Source organism: Bemisia tabaci, chromosome 7 (genome assembly GCF_918797505.1).
Source record: "Bemisia tabaci chromosome 7, PGI_BMITA_v3".
Lineage (NCBI taxonomy): Eukaryota > Metazoa > Arthropoda > Insecta > Hemiptera > Aleyrodidae > Bemisia > Bemisia tabaci.
In genome coordinates, this window is record NC_092799.1 from 29348108 (window position 1) to 29363218 (window position 15111).

The 15111-nt window shown below is 40.8% G+C and overlaps 2 protein-coding genes across 2 annotated transcripts; both read left to right on the forward strand.

Moving 5' to 3' along the window:
• The first annotated feature begins 1199 nt into the window (after positions 1-1199).
• Positions 1200-9979, forward strand: LOC140224994 (uncharacterized). Its single transcript, XM_072302281.1, has one exon. The coding sequence runs from the start codon at positions 5582-5584 to the stop codon at positions 9878-9880; it is 4299 nt and encodes a 1432-aa protein (XP_072158382.1). The 5' UTR covers positions 1200-5581; the 3' UTR covers positions 9881-9979.
• A 3282-nt stretch (positions 9980-13261) lies between these two features.
• LOC109038231 (uncharacterized) lies at positions 13262-14512 on the forward strand. Its single transcript, XM_019053218.2, has one exon. It carries the CDS (start codon positions 13262-13264, stop codon positions 14510-14512), a length of 1251 nt encoding a protein of 416 aa, XP_018908763.2.
• The last annotated feature ends 599 nt before the right edge of the window (positions 14513-15111 follow it).

Consider the following 15111-nt stretch of genomic DNA (forward strand, 5'->3'; position numbering starts at 1 on the left):
CTCCAAAATTCTCGCTTTTCATTAAAGAGAGTCAGTTTTTCATAAAGGTCATTGAAGTTAACGCATCTTTCCCAATGTGGACCTTTTAAGTGTTCATAAGTACGTGTGTTTCGGCACCGAAAATCTTTTCCTTGTGCTAACTTTTTCAACTGCTGCGCAGTTTTCCGAGTGTCATGATTATTTTCATTTTTTCGAGTTGGTGTGTTTTCGTTCTCACCGATTCATACTTCTCTCGGTGTAAAATGCGCGGTTTTCTAGCCCCCCGTGACAACAGTGCCTGAGCGCGCGCAGCGGGCTCAATCACCCGTAGATGTCATGTGCGCTTGACCAACATACCACTGCTCATTTGTACTCATAATTAGATCGACACAATTTTAATACTTTATTATATGATATTTTTTTCTTGTGTTTTCCTGCGTCCGCTGATTCCCTCGATTAGCATTCATTTGCATTCCGGTGCTGCTCCGCTACAATGATCTCGTGCTATGTGGGGCTCAGACTGCGTCTGGACTAAATGGACGCGCGAAGCTGCAGCAAACTATGAACTTCAATCCGACATGAGCCCTCGATATCATAAGATTGCGGTTTTTCCAAGGCTCAACCGGTACATCCTCCGAGTCCTTTCTCCGGATGAGGTTGTGACTGACTTCAGTTTTTTGAGCTGCAAATTGGCACGGTATAAGATTCGAGACTTTATCGGTGGTCTTAAGACCACGGACCGCACGCAGACGTATGATGCAGATGCATGCATATTTATCGTTAGATGAATACTTAGAAGCATGTTCTTTTCTAATTTGTTTACCAGTTTGATGATGTTCCGAGAGGTGGTGGACGAGAATGCAGAGGAAGGGGAAAATAAGAATAATTGATGGATACAGAAAGATATGACACAAATTGAATACGGCAGGGTGGGACACTTTTTCTCATGAAAATTCGATTCTAAAACCTCGCCAATCGACTGGCATCATTTTTATACCCAGGCAAAAAGCTCTCAATGAAATTTGCTCTTTTTAGGGGGGTTTTCTACTCTAGCGCAGCGAATTAAACTTTACGCTCATAACACTTGGGTTGTGGACAGTAGTTAGAAAAAGAGAGACCCCAGCAAAAATACGCCAAAACACATTATGAGAACACTGCAAAGTGAGACCCCCACTAAAACACCCAAAAAAAAAGAGACCCCAACAAAAAGACGCCAAAACGAGGACTACATCATTATACGCCTACACGAAATAAAACTCCAAAGTATCCACCAATTAGTAATAAAAAATTACACAGACTGATTCTACAAGAGCTCAGCTGGAGCTCTCAGAAACTGCAAACGAACACGGTCGAAAGAAGAAGACGACACCACACACCGCAGTCGTCAAGGAGGGGGATTTTTTTTTTTCCCACGATCAATTCATGTAAACATGACTAATCAATTACTCTTGCGCACGCTCTCTGCTTCCGATTTCAGCGACGAAACCGACCTGTCACTCAAGCAACCACAATCTACGTTTCGTTGTGACGGATGTAGAATGATATAATTCTTTCACGTACGATTAATTCGCAGGGGCCACCTGACTATCAGGAATACCCGCATGACCCGTTTCGATATGTTGGATGATGAATGATATAAAATCCTAGGTCGGAAAAAAGTAAAAAAATAATAATTTTTCCACGTGCGAACACTTGAGTATTATCAACAAAACGACATTACTAAGAGTATTATAAAAGAAGAATCTTACATACCTCTTTCAGTAATCCAGTGACATCTTAGTAGTGCTAACAGCGGAACCAGAAGTTTACTCTCGTGAATTTTTTCCATTCCCTAACCCCCCCCCCCCTTTCTCGCTCTCGTATCTCACGCGTCCGACTCCTCCTCGCTACTGGACGAAGACTCCGCGCTACTGGTATCGAAGTTAAAGCTTTCTCCCTCTTCTGAGTGATACCCCCGTTCTACTACCTCCGGATCTGAATCAGACGGATCAGACAATTTCAAACGGATAATCTCACCACGTAACCGCCGCAGAACCTCGTGAAGTAAGTTGTGTACAATTGCAGGGGACTCTGAAAAATCCCTTAAGTCAGCAGTCAATCGGATTTCATAAAATAGGTACCAGACCGGACTACAGTATGAATCACGAACTGTACGCCACTGTTTATATGTAGCCCACAGAAACTTTTTAGGATTCAGAGGCCCCCCACTTAAAATTCTGAATAGCGCGTTCGCGAAGAGAGCTTTATCGCTGACCCGACTTAACATATCCGAGGCAGGCCAGAACGAGTTTTCCACTATAAGTTGAGCAAGAAAGGCCACCCCACCCCTCATGAGAATATATCCATACAGCTTTTCCCGCCCCGCTTCATATCTCAACCTCAAAACGTTAATATTAGGAGGCTCCTGTTGAACACCTACGGACTGTCGGTGCACATTGACAGGGACCGAAACGACGGAGTGACTACGGTTCCGGATTGGAGGCATTCTTACTTGTTATGCGAAAAAACACGGTACACCGAACAAAGAAGAACGCAGCGAACGCGAATTAAAGACACTTGCGTCGTGAGAAGAACTGAAGTGAAGTTACATTTTCTTCATTTTATAAGCCTAAACTGAGATGAAACATTAGCTCAAAATTTTTAATTTAGAAGGACATAGATTGTAACATATTTACGGACTTTGATTGTACCAGAATAATTCGAATCTCACGTCCTAAAAACGAACTAGTGGAATGAAATTCGTGATAAACCTGCATTTTTCCGAGCCCGTGTAGCCTGAGAGAATTGATACCACCTCATCAAGTAGGAGGAATTGCTCGTTTTCTGTATTTTTTGAGCTCAGGGAAGAGCTGAGGAGAAAATTGATCCTAACTGAAAATTACTATCTCATTTCTCAAAACACACGTTTCCACAAATTTTTTTCCGCAAGAAATTGACATATCTCACGTTTTAATAATTTTTTTTTATTTCTTTTTGAGAAGCTACAGAGAAATCAATGATGCTAATTTTCAGCGTAGAGGGTAACATTTCCGCAGGAAAATCTACATAAATAAGGAAAATATTGAACTCAAAAATTCAATAACCCCCCCCCCCCCCCCTTAACATCCTGACCCTCACATTCTGCATGCCTCACACTCTATAGCGAGGTTTACATCCGAGGAACGCCTGATCAAAGTATGAATCACTCAATATTCGATTACATCATTGAAAAAAGACGTAACTCACGAACCTACCTTAAAGGAAAAAGGCTATATACCTCACACTGAAGCTATAAATGACGTCAATAATATATTTTCATAGCAAAAGAACGAGCGATGGTATTAGGAGGACAGCAATCAGTAAGCAGTCGCCAGGACCCACTACACCAAGAAAAAAACATGTTGCCACATCGAAAATTTAAAAAAAAATTCGAATTTTCGAAAATTTTAAAAATCTTAATTTTAAGAGACCATCGTATTCAGCTTGAAGAGTACATTCAATTAGTAAAAGAACTACCTAATTCGGATCTATAGTTCCCGAGATATTAGTAAAAAACTGTTTTTTTTAGCCTGCTCACACTTTTAACACCTATAACTTACGAACGAAACAAATTATTGAAGTAAAAATTCTTCCTTTGAACAGTGTAAATACATCTTTAAACAAAAATATTAAAAAAAAATCGAATTATTGATATTTATAAAAAAATTCAAAATGGCCGCCATCCTTTGACTTTGACACTCCATAACTCCCGAACAAATCATGCTAGGAAGTTGAGGCGAGTATTTTTGACGTCATAGAAGGCTACTCTATTAAAATATAACACAAAAATTTAAAAAAAAAAATAAAAAAAAATTTTTAAAAAAAATAGGCCACTCAAAACTTCTTATGTGGATATCTCGAGAACTACTCATCCTACGAAGTCGAGATTGATATCGTTGAAGTTGGGAGAGCTACCTCTAATAGAAAATGAAGGAAAAAACAATATTTTCTTACAATTAAAAAAATTCAATATGGCCGCCGTAAGTTTTAGCCTGCTCACACTTTCAACACCTATAACTTAAGAACGAAACAAATTATTGAAGTGAAAATTCTTCCTTTGAACAGTATAAATACATCTTTAAACAAAAATATTAAAAAAAAATCGAATTATTGATATTTATCAAAAAATTCAAAATGGCCGCCATCCTTTGACTTTGACACTCCATAACTCCCGAACAAATCATGCTAGGAAGTTGAGGCGAGTATTTTTGACATCATAGAAGGCTACTCTATTAAAATATAACACAAAGATTTAAAAAAAAAATAAAAAAAAAAAATTTAAAAAAAAATAGGCCACTCAAAACTTCTTATGTGGATATCTCGAGAACTACTCATCCCACGAAGTCGAGATTGGTATCGTTGAAGTTGGGAGAGCTACCTCTAATAGAAAATGAAAGAAAAAACAATATTTTCTTACAATTAAAAAAATTCAATATGGCCGTCGTAAGTTAATCTTTGAGACTGCATAACTTGAGAATGAATCATCGTAGCAACTTGAGAGTGATGTTATTATTCTCAGGGAATGCAGATCTATCAGAAAATACACTAAAAAACATAAAAAACAAAAAATCGAAAAATAAAAAAAAAATTTAAAAAAAAATTTTTTTTAAAAAAAAAAAAGGCAACCTAAACTTTACGGACACCAGATTTAAATTCCTCACGAAAGCGACCTTCCTTTCACAACATAATAATTTCCTCCTTTGAGGAAGGTCAGCTACTTCTTTTATATAAAGATCAGTATTAAGGATATTTTTTTTATCAGTACATATTCAACGTTCACCTTAATCAGACCTCTTGTAAAGTCTACTGAACCAAGTCTTCACGCTCAACTCACACCACACACACACTCCATCAACCTTCAATGAATACACCCCCCCCCCCCCCATCGTGAAGTCCACAACAGCCAACTCTCCACACTCCAGAGAGCCATTGCCTTCCACTTCAACCCACAACATAAAATTACCTCATGGAATGGATGAATTATTAACAAGGAACTCAGCCGAAGACAGAAGTGTTACGAAAGATCAATTTACATTACTAAATTTGGAAAAAATTAAAATGCGCAGAAGAATACGTCAGAGAAACATAACAAGAATTCAACTTCCTAATATTCCATTACCTGGAGGACCTCGAAAACCCACACGTCCAGCTCCTATTCCTACTTCCAAGGTGAATAAAGAACTTAGAAAAAACTTGGACAAGCTATGTTTCTGTATAAAGTGTCAGGAGAAGAATGTGGATTTCTTCCAGGATCAGATTTCACAATTCTCTTCATTGACGTGTCAAAATTATCGTCTACAATCAAGGTCAATAAATTCTTCAACATAAATCAATACCAGGATACAAACACTACAACAAAATCGAGGAAGCAGAGGTTTTACATCAGCGGGAAGGATCGTGACTGCAATCATGAAACTGACCTTCATGAATATGAACGGAGGAGGGAGCAACAGCGGTATATAAAGAGTCACATCACCTCAGTTTTCTGTCAGTGTAAATTGGAGTTCGCTCTGTAAACTCTCTTAGTTAGCGTGTGTCTTAAAGTAATTTAATAATTCCATCTTTAGTGTTCCGTTCTTCCATCATGATTAAAGCAGTGGACTCAAGTTTTCAAGAAATGTTCGTGTTTGAAGTGACACATCAAAGCACGACGAATGACATCATTTCTTTTCTGATTGCGGTACGTAAGGAAGTCATTACCTTTTTATCTCATGTGCTACGAACATCTGGTTGTCAATTCAAACTAAGTCTTGCTTTGGAGTGTGAATACGAACATCTCGTTACAAAAGAGAGAAAAGTTATACAACACACAGCTGACATCCTATCATTGCTGACGGAGAGCGATGTCGAAAGCAAGTTCGATACTTCTGTCAGTAAAATATTACGAGCGGAGACTGAATTTGAAACCAACAAGAGCCAATGGACTATCATTACATGCAATCGCCTCATTATCACTCTCTATCGCTTTATCCCTCTTACAGGAGGTGGAAATTGCACGCTAGAGAAGATTAAAAGCTGCAAATCAATTGTGAATGTTAAAGACGGAGGTAATCGCTGTTTCATGTACGCAATATGCGGAAATTTTCTGAAAGCTAAAGATAGATGTAAAATGACTAATTACGAGAAGAATGCGGAATTAAAAAAACGTTACAAGTGGTTGGAGTTTCCTATGAAGCTGGACAGTATTCCTGAGTTTGAAAAAATTAATAATATCTCTATAAACGTATTTACCTTCGATTCTTCTACTTCCTCTATTTATCCATTAAGAATCGCGAGGAGGGAACTACAAGATCATAGAGATCTATTTTTCTACGATTCCCATTTTATGCTCATATCGAAATTCGACGCATTTATTAGCAATATGAAAGATGTAAAGCAGATCAGAAACGTCTATTGTAAACGTTGTCTTCAACGCTTCCCGGCACGAAAGAAGAGGGACGAACACTTCGCTTACTGTTCCGGAATCGTCGTTCGAAATGGGAGTCCTGAATCTACCATACCGAGACTCATTTTGGAGAAGAATGCTGTTACAGAAATTCATTCTCCTCCAGAGGAAAGCTTTAGAATTTGCATTCTCCTTGGTCAAGAAGAGGACGATTATGACTGGACAACTTTCCGACATTCCAACATGAGCGTGCAAGATGTGAATCGGTTTGAAAAGCAAAATCCAGTGTTTAACATCAGCCTTTTTTCTTTCAACGGGATGAATGCTAACGTCATACCACTCAAAACCACTTCTACTCTCGATGTCTCCTCTAAGATCCAGAAGGACTTACTCATGATACGCACGGAGCAAGGAACATTTTTCCATATTATTCATGACTTATCCAGACTTCTTTCCTCTCAATATACTAGTCACAACGGTAAAAGATTTTATTGTAGACGCTGTCTAAGCAGTTACACTTCAGAAGAACGTCTGGAGAACCATTTGGAGCTGTGCAAGGACAATCCAATCGGGAAAGCGATTGTACCCCGTAAGGGTTCCGAAGAGAGCATTCTCACATTCAAGAAATATCAACAGAGACAGCACATCCCTGTGATACTGTATGTTGACTTTGAGACGCTACTTAAACCGATTGACGAACAATATGGAGCGAATCTTACTAGTGTTCGCTATCAAAAACACGAAGCTTCAGCCTTTTGTCTCTACACAGTCTCCACCTATGAACCGGACAAACAACCGATCGTGTACAGAGGACCTGATGCAGCACAAGTTTGTTTAAAATATATAGAAGCGGAAGTTGATCACGCCTTCGACTTGTATAAAATAAACAAACCGATGAATATAACACCCCTGGAGAGATTCAAAACATTATCTAACGCAAAAGACTGTTTCATTTGTGGAGGCAAATTCAATGGTGATGCTGTGATCGATCACGACCATTTCACAGGAGAAGTTCGAGGTGTGGCTCATTCAAGATGTAATTTATTATACAAGAGACCGACCTTCGTGCCTGTGAATGCACATAATTTACCTTACGATCTAAGTGGCCTGCTCCAAGGGATGGCAGGGAGTCAACAAGCTATAACCGTCATACCAACAACAGAGGAAAAGTATATCGCAGTTTTTCGAAAAACAACTAAGGGAAACGAATATAGATTCATAGACACTTACCGCTTCATGCAATCGTCACTTAAGAATTTAATCGATATTCAAACTGAAGACACCTTTCAGCATACAAAAAAACATTTTCCATCTAACTTACTCAGTCTTTTACGTCGTAAATGTGTGTATCCTTACGATTATATGAAGTCATGGGAAACTTATGAGGAAACAACACTGCCGAAGATTGAAGATTTCTATAATCATTTAAATAAGGAGGAGCTCACCGAGGAGGATTATCAACACGCTCAAGCTGTGTGGCGAGAATCTAAAGTGAAAAATTTGGGAGAGTACACAGACCTCTACGTCAAGGCTGATTGTTTGTTTCTTGCAGACATATTTGAGAAGTTCCGAAGCACGTTCGAGAGGGAATATCATCTGGACCCTGCATGGAGTTTGACGCTACCCTCGTTTGGATTACAGGCCTTTCTTTCTACCAGCAAAGTAAAAATTGAATTATTAACAGATCTGAACCAGATTTTCATGTTTCATAAAGGTGTGAGGGGCGGTTTCGCTTGCGTCACACATCGTTACAGTGAAGCGCTAAATAAATACCTGGGACACACTTTAACAGAAGGTGATTGTAGCAAACAAATCATATTACTTGACGCCTGTAATCTTTATGGGTACGCGATGAGTCAATATCTCCCAATGCACTCTTTCACATGGATGACGAAGGCGGAGTTGAACACCTTTGACGTAGTTAAGACGAATAATAACGATCCATGGGGATTTCTGTTGGAAGTAGACCTTCATTACCCGAAGACTCTCCATGATTTACATGCGGACTTACCATTTTGTCCTGAAGTTAAAACACCACCCAGATCGTCTCAAACCAAACTCTTGGCGACCCTCTGGGATAAGAAGAATTACGTCATCCATAGTCGAGCCTTGAAACAAGCAGTCCAGCACGGACTAATCATAACTAAAATCCATAGGGGAATCAAATTTCGACAACTACCATTCGTTCGAGGTTTCGTAGAAAAGACTACGAAACTCCGACAACAGTCGAAAAACGCCTTTGAGAAGGATTTATTCAAACTTCTGGTTAACAGTCAGTTTGGTAAATTTCTTGAGAGCGTTCAGAAGCGAATGGACGTCGAGGTTGTTACAAACTCTCAAAGATTTCGAAAAATCGTTCGAGATAATTTTTTCAAAAAAGCTTCGATTTTTAATCGCGATTTAGCTGCAGCCCACCGAAGCAGGAAGTATGTGAAGTACGACAAGCCTATTTTCATTGCTCAAGCTATTCTGGACATCGCTAAAGAACACATTTATCATTTTTGGTATGACGTGTTGAAACCTCGTTACGGAGAAGACATAACTTTGTTACTAACGGACACAGATAGTCTTCTCTTCGAGCTAAGAAATCATGACTTTTACGAAGACATGTTGACGTATATTGATGAATTTGACACCTCTGACTATCCGAAGAATCATCCTGCTTACTCTGAGAAGAATAAAAAAGTAATCGGAAAGTTTAAGGAAGAGTACAATGCCGTTCCCGTGAAGACCTTTGTCGGTTTGCGTGCTAAGATGTATGCGATTGAATCAATCGACGATGAAAAGAAACGAGCTAAAGGAATAAAGAAATCTGTGGTAAAGAATGAGATAACAATCCAAGACTATAAAGATTGTTTGTTTTCCAAGAAAGACTTTACTCACGAACAGAGATCCATCGTTAGTAAGAAACTTGTCATGTACAGTATTAAAACGAAGAAGAAGTCTCTGTCAACTTTTGATGATAAGCGAGTGATCCTACGAGATGGGATTTCTAGCTTACCTCATGGACACTATGCTGTTGAGAATCATCGGAGTTTACAGAAGAGGGTCCACGAAGAACTGCTACAGATGATACCACCATGCATCAAGATGGAGACTTCGGATTGTAAAAAAAGAACGACTAGGAAAAACAGCGCTCGAAGAACAAAAAGGAAGAATACATCGATCGAGGAAGATAAGGAGGTCAAGAAGAGGAGGGTTTTGCGGAGTGAGGAGGAAGGAACGATCAAAGACGAAGATGTAAACAGTGGGACAAGTAGAAAGCGGAAAATCTTCGCTGACTCGGAACATGTCAGCAAGAAAAATAAGTCCTCGTTGCCTGATCATGATGAAGCAGGAAATACTCTTAAACTGGTGAACGAAGAAGGAAAATGGAAGGTAGTTAATGATGCAGTGGTGAAACAGGAAGACTTGTTCGAGGTTAAAACCGAGCCTATGATCGAGGAGAAGCAGGAAGACCCGCTCGACTTGTCGATGGAGGTCAAAAAGGAGGTTTAAATACTTAACTAAAACAGCTCAAGAACAACACTTCGTATTCACACCTCGAATCATCACTCCGAGAGCTATATAAGCAGCAACCATCCACTCAATAGTCGCAGTCGTTTCTTCGCTCTCAACCAGTGGCAAGCCTCTCCTTCTCGAGCGCCAGCACCAGATCAACTTGGACGCCAGCAATATAACCAACCCACGACATAGAAATACACGCAGTCTCTTTTCTCTTCGCAAGCAAGAAACAACTCCACCAGTCATGACATTCACAGCTGACGTATCTGGAGTCGGTGGACTTAGCGACGTTGATATTCGACGTTTGTACACGGAGTTCTTAGCTCATCATCAAGGTGTAGATACCACACCTCAAACAACAATGCAGCCTCCCAGCCAACCACTTCAACCTCTCGCTAGTGGACACGGACTTGCTGCTGTGCACCCTCCACGACCCTACCTGGGGACGCAGACTGATGTCCCGCGACCAGTGTTTGTGACATCGCTCCCGCCCGCGCCGGCTCCGGTGTCAGTAACAGCGGTCCCGCCCGCGCCGGCTCCGGTGTTTGTAACATCGGGTCCGCCCGCGCCCGCGCCCGCCCCGCCCGCGCCCGCCCCGCCCGCGCCGGCCTCGCCCGACACACCCGGAGCAGGAACCAGCTTTGACGAAAGGCCATTAGAGGAAGAAATGGAAATAATCCAAATAACCTCAGCAAAGCGGAAGGCGGAGCAAATGACAGACGCGGATGAAGCCGCACTTCCCACAAAGAAGAAACCGGAATACAAGGTGAAACCTATGCTGATTCAAAGTAGATGCTACGATCTGCTTGGAAACGGAAGCAAGAGCATCACGATTGGCTGTGAGTGGACGACTGGGTTTCCCGTGAAGATATTGTTGAGTAAATTGGATATGGCGAACAATTTCCTTCTCTTGACAACTGAAGAGTGGTACACTTTGAAAATGTACTTTGACGTAATTGGAGAATATCTGGATGATAAGCAAACACCCACGAAAGACGTACATCTCAGTACATCAGCGATCATGAAATTCCGTTTAGTCTTCCAGAAGCCATCTGTAGTCCTGATGAATCCTACCGGAAAATTCATCATGCAGAAACCGGTGTTTGATCGATTGAGACACGGTCAAACTTTAATAGACGCAGCAATCACGGAAGCTGAACAGAAGGCCGTCGAGCTCTTTCAGATAGTTAATGGAGAAAAACCGGCGGAAGGAATTGGTTATATGGAACTTTGTTGGCTGGATGCTATATGCAGGCGCTTCGAGGCACTAAATCTTGGCAGTAACGATGCCGAAGAAACGACGACGACGTAGATCAATTAATTCTTGTGGATTAGGCCTACCGGGGATACCACGTGAAAAAAAAAACGCGCCTTATACTCTACCTCAATGAATGCTAGTTTAATCATACCTAAATAGATTATTCTAGTGTGTCAATAAGGTGGTGTGGAAAAGAGTATATAAAAAGCACTCCAAAGTCTACTTCTTTCAAATGCTCGTCATCAAGCAGAAGAAGAGGATCGTTGGAGGGGGAATAATAAATTCTCTTATCAACAATCTTCCTTTCGAAGTTCACTGGCCTGGGATGAATTATTGCGGTCCAGGTACAAAATTAGAAGAACGACTAAGAAGAGGAGATCCTGGTGTCAACAAATTGGATGAATTTTGCAAGAAACACGACATCGCCTACTCGCAGAACAAGGACTCAAGGTCACGACACGAGGCTGACGAAATTTTGAAGGAAAGAGCTTGGGAAAGATTTAAAGCAAAGGACTCGTCGTTAGGAGAAAAGGCGGCAGCGTATGTTGTTACAAACGCTATGAAAGCAAAACTAGCCATGGGAGCCGGTGTGAAGAAGACGAAGAAACGCGGGAGTGGAGGGAAAAAACCTCGTACTGGAAAAAATAAAAGTCGCAGTAGCGGAAACGGAAAAGCGAAGGCAGAACTACTACGTGTAATCCCTCTACCTAAAACAGGAGGTTTTTTACAGTACCTATATCCTTTACTCACTGGATTAGGTCAAGTTGGAAGCGCGGCTAGTACGGGAAAGGAGTTACTACAAAAAATTCAGAAGTTGAAATCCGGAGGTGTTGTTAAACGGAAGATGAAATTAGCACCCTTCAAGAAAGGATGGGGTCTCTACTTGAGACCGTACGAACCAAAAAACTGTTGAAACGACTGCCCAAGAAAGCACTGAGTAATGTGGAATTGATGGATGCTGTAAAGAAACTGGATCTCCCACATTTTAGAGGTATCTTCATGCGAGACGAACTAAGCAGGAAGAAACCTTGGAAGAGGGAGATGGGAATTGTAAATCTCGATGTCTCCAGCGGACCAGGAACACATTGGGTGGCATACTCGAAGAGAAAATTACCCCTTGTCGTGTATTTCGATAGCTTCGGTCTACGTCCTCCACCCGAGGTTACTCAGTATTTCATGGGTAGTCCAATAGTTTACAGCAATGATGTGAAACAAAATTATGATATGAATAACTGTGGACACTTGTGTCTCGAATTCTTAATAAAAGAAGCGGAATATGAAGAAGCCTCTCATTAGATAACCAACGCTCGACTCAGCATGTCTACTCGATCATTTACACTCACCGGAAAAGAGTCTATTCTTTCACATCGTTATTTTCCTCCTATTGAATTGAATGAAAACCGAAATTATTCCATCGGATTGACTCACTTCGTCGTCTACAACTCTGTACCCAATATCGAAGAAAGGAACAATCTATTTCACTTCGGAGAAGAAACTATTGTAATTCCTACTGGATCTTACGAGATTGAGGATATAGAAAACTATCTGAAGCAGAAGTTAAGGAACGAGATTTCTCTCAAGGCGAACCACAACACTCTTCGTTGCGAGATTCAAGGTAGTAAGGAGATAGACTTTACAAAACCAGGAAGCATTGGTCGTCTATTAGGATTCGGTCACGAAAAGCTCGCTGCGAACATTCTACATTCTTCAACTCAACCTGTGGATATCGTAAAACTGAATGTGATCATAATCGATTGTAACATCGTATCTGGTGCTTACATAAACGAGAGGGAAAGTCACGCCATCTACCAATTCGCTCCTGTTACTTCTCCAGGTTTCAAGATTATCGAAATCCCGCACAACATTCTATATTTACCTGTGAAGAGGAAGCAAATCGATAACATCTCCTTGTCGATCACAGATCAAGACGGTCGACTCTTGAACTTTCGTGGTGAGACCATAACCGTTGGATTACATCTTAAGGAGGATGGGATTTGAATTCGATAAATATAAAAAGAGGAATCACGTTCGCTCCTCATTCACTTCTCCGACGATCGTCAGGAGGATAAGTCCAAAAAGTCGAGCAATTCTGAAACGTCTTGGATACAAAGTTAAAAATGAGCGACATTCTTCAAGTTCAAAACGGACCGGTTTTGGATACTTCCATCACAAAAATCAGCGAGCAAACTTTTAATCCAACAAATCCAAACGCTCTCTCCAACAACGATATAATTCATTTCGCCATCAATCAGTCGGACTACTTACCTTTGCTGCATCGAAGTTATTTCTTGATCAGTGGTAGGATCACGGTGGAAGAAACTGTTGCTGCTACAGCTACTACCGCTGAGAAACAAGTCACAAAAGCTGCTCAGAGGACAAAACTTACGAACGGAGGAATTTTGTATCTCTTCAATAGGGCTGAGGTGCGAATAGACAATCAAACTGTGGAGTCAGTATCAGAGCCGGGCTTGACATGCATTCCCAAGATATACTCCACCTTCAACGAATGGGATTCTCGACATTTACAAGTAATGGGATGGGAGAAGGATATACCATTGGATGCTGACGGTAGATTTCATAACGTCATTATCCCCTTCAGAGTTCTCTTTGGTTTGGGAGAGGATCTACGACAAGTGCTTGTGAATCCGAAAATCGAAATTCTACTCACCCGCTCGAGGACAAACAATGACGCAGTGTTCAGCTCGGCAGCTGAAAATTATACTCTAACCTTGGAACGCATGCAATATCGTTTACCCATCGTGAGTGTGGATGATGGTCAAAGATTGAAATTTTTGAAACTCATCGAGAAAGACAAACCTCTCATCGTTGCTTTCCGTGCATGGGACCTTTATCAATACCCTCTTTTACCTCAAACAACTAAACACACCTGGACCATCAAGACAACAACACAATTGGAAAAGCCGAGGTATGCCATTGTATTCTTTCAAACGAATCGGAGTGGAAATCAACTCAAGGATGTGAGCAAGTTTGATCACTGCAATCTGAGGAATATAAAGCTACTTCTGAATAACGAGGCATATCCGTATGAAGATGTGAACCAATCCTTCACCAAGCATGATTACAATATGTTCTACCACGCTTACTGCAGTTTCTCTTCGACCTTCAACGCTTTACCTGATCCGACTCCACTTCTCGACATTGAAAACTTCAAGAATAAAGCTCCACTTTTCGTCATCGATTGTTCCAGACAACGTGAGTCTTTGCAGCACGGTCCGATTGACGTGAAACTCAACTTCGAATCAAACAATAATTTTCCTGAGCACACAACAGCGTTTTGTATACTGATTCATGATAGTGTTTTCGAGTACAGTCCTTTGACTAGCATCATTCGAAAACATGAAGGTTGAAAGACAAAAAATTCGCTTACCCATCCGAAAGTTCGAGTTTGAGGGTGGTTGTTTGAAGAAGAAGAGACATAGCAACTTGTTACCGAATGTTATCAGAGGACTGATCGTTGGACCAAGTAATTGTGGAAAAACAAACCTCATGCTCTCTTTGCTTGTTGATAAGAATGGCGTGAAGTTTGAGAACGTCTATCTATTCTCTAAAACAACAGATCAACCGAAATACAATTACTTAGCGGACATATTGAAGAGAGTTAAGGGAATCGGTTTTTTTCCTTACGTAGGTGTTGTACTTAAACCGGACGAAGTAAAAAGAAATTCAGTTTGTATTTTCGATGACGTCATAACGGACAATCAAAGTCCTATCAGAGATTTCTTCGCAATGGGTCGACATAGAGGACTTGACGTTTTTTACCTCGCTCAAACTTACAGTCGCATCCCGAAGCAGTTAGTTCGTGATAACGCAAACATGATCATCCTTTTCAAGATGGACGAAATGAACTTGAGACATGCATACACAGATCACGTCGCAGCAGACATGTCCTACGATGATTTCCGGGAGATGTGTAACCTCTGCTGGCGAGAACCTCACGGCTTCATTT

Excerpts from the sequence above, each read along its gene's own strand:
- LOC109038231 (XM_019053218.2), top strand. The coding sequence starts at position 13,262 with ATGAGCGACATTCTTCAAGTTCAAAACGGACCGGTTTTGGATACTTCC.
- LOC140224994 (XM_072302281.1), top strand. The coding sequence starts at position 5,582 with ATGATTAAAGCAGTGGACTCAAGTTTTCAAGAAATGTTCGTGTTTGAA.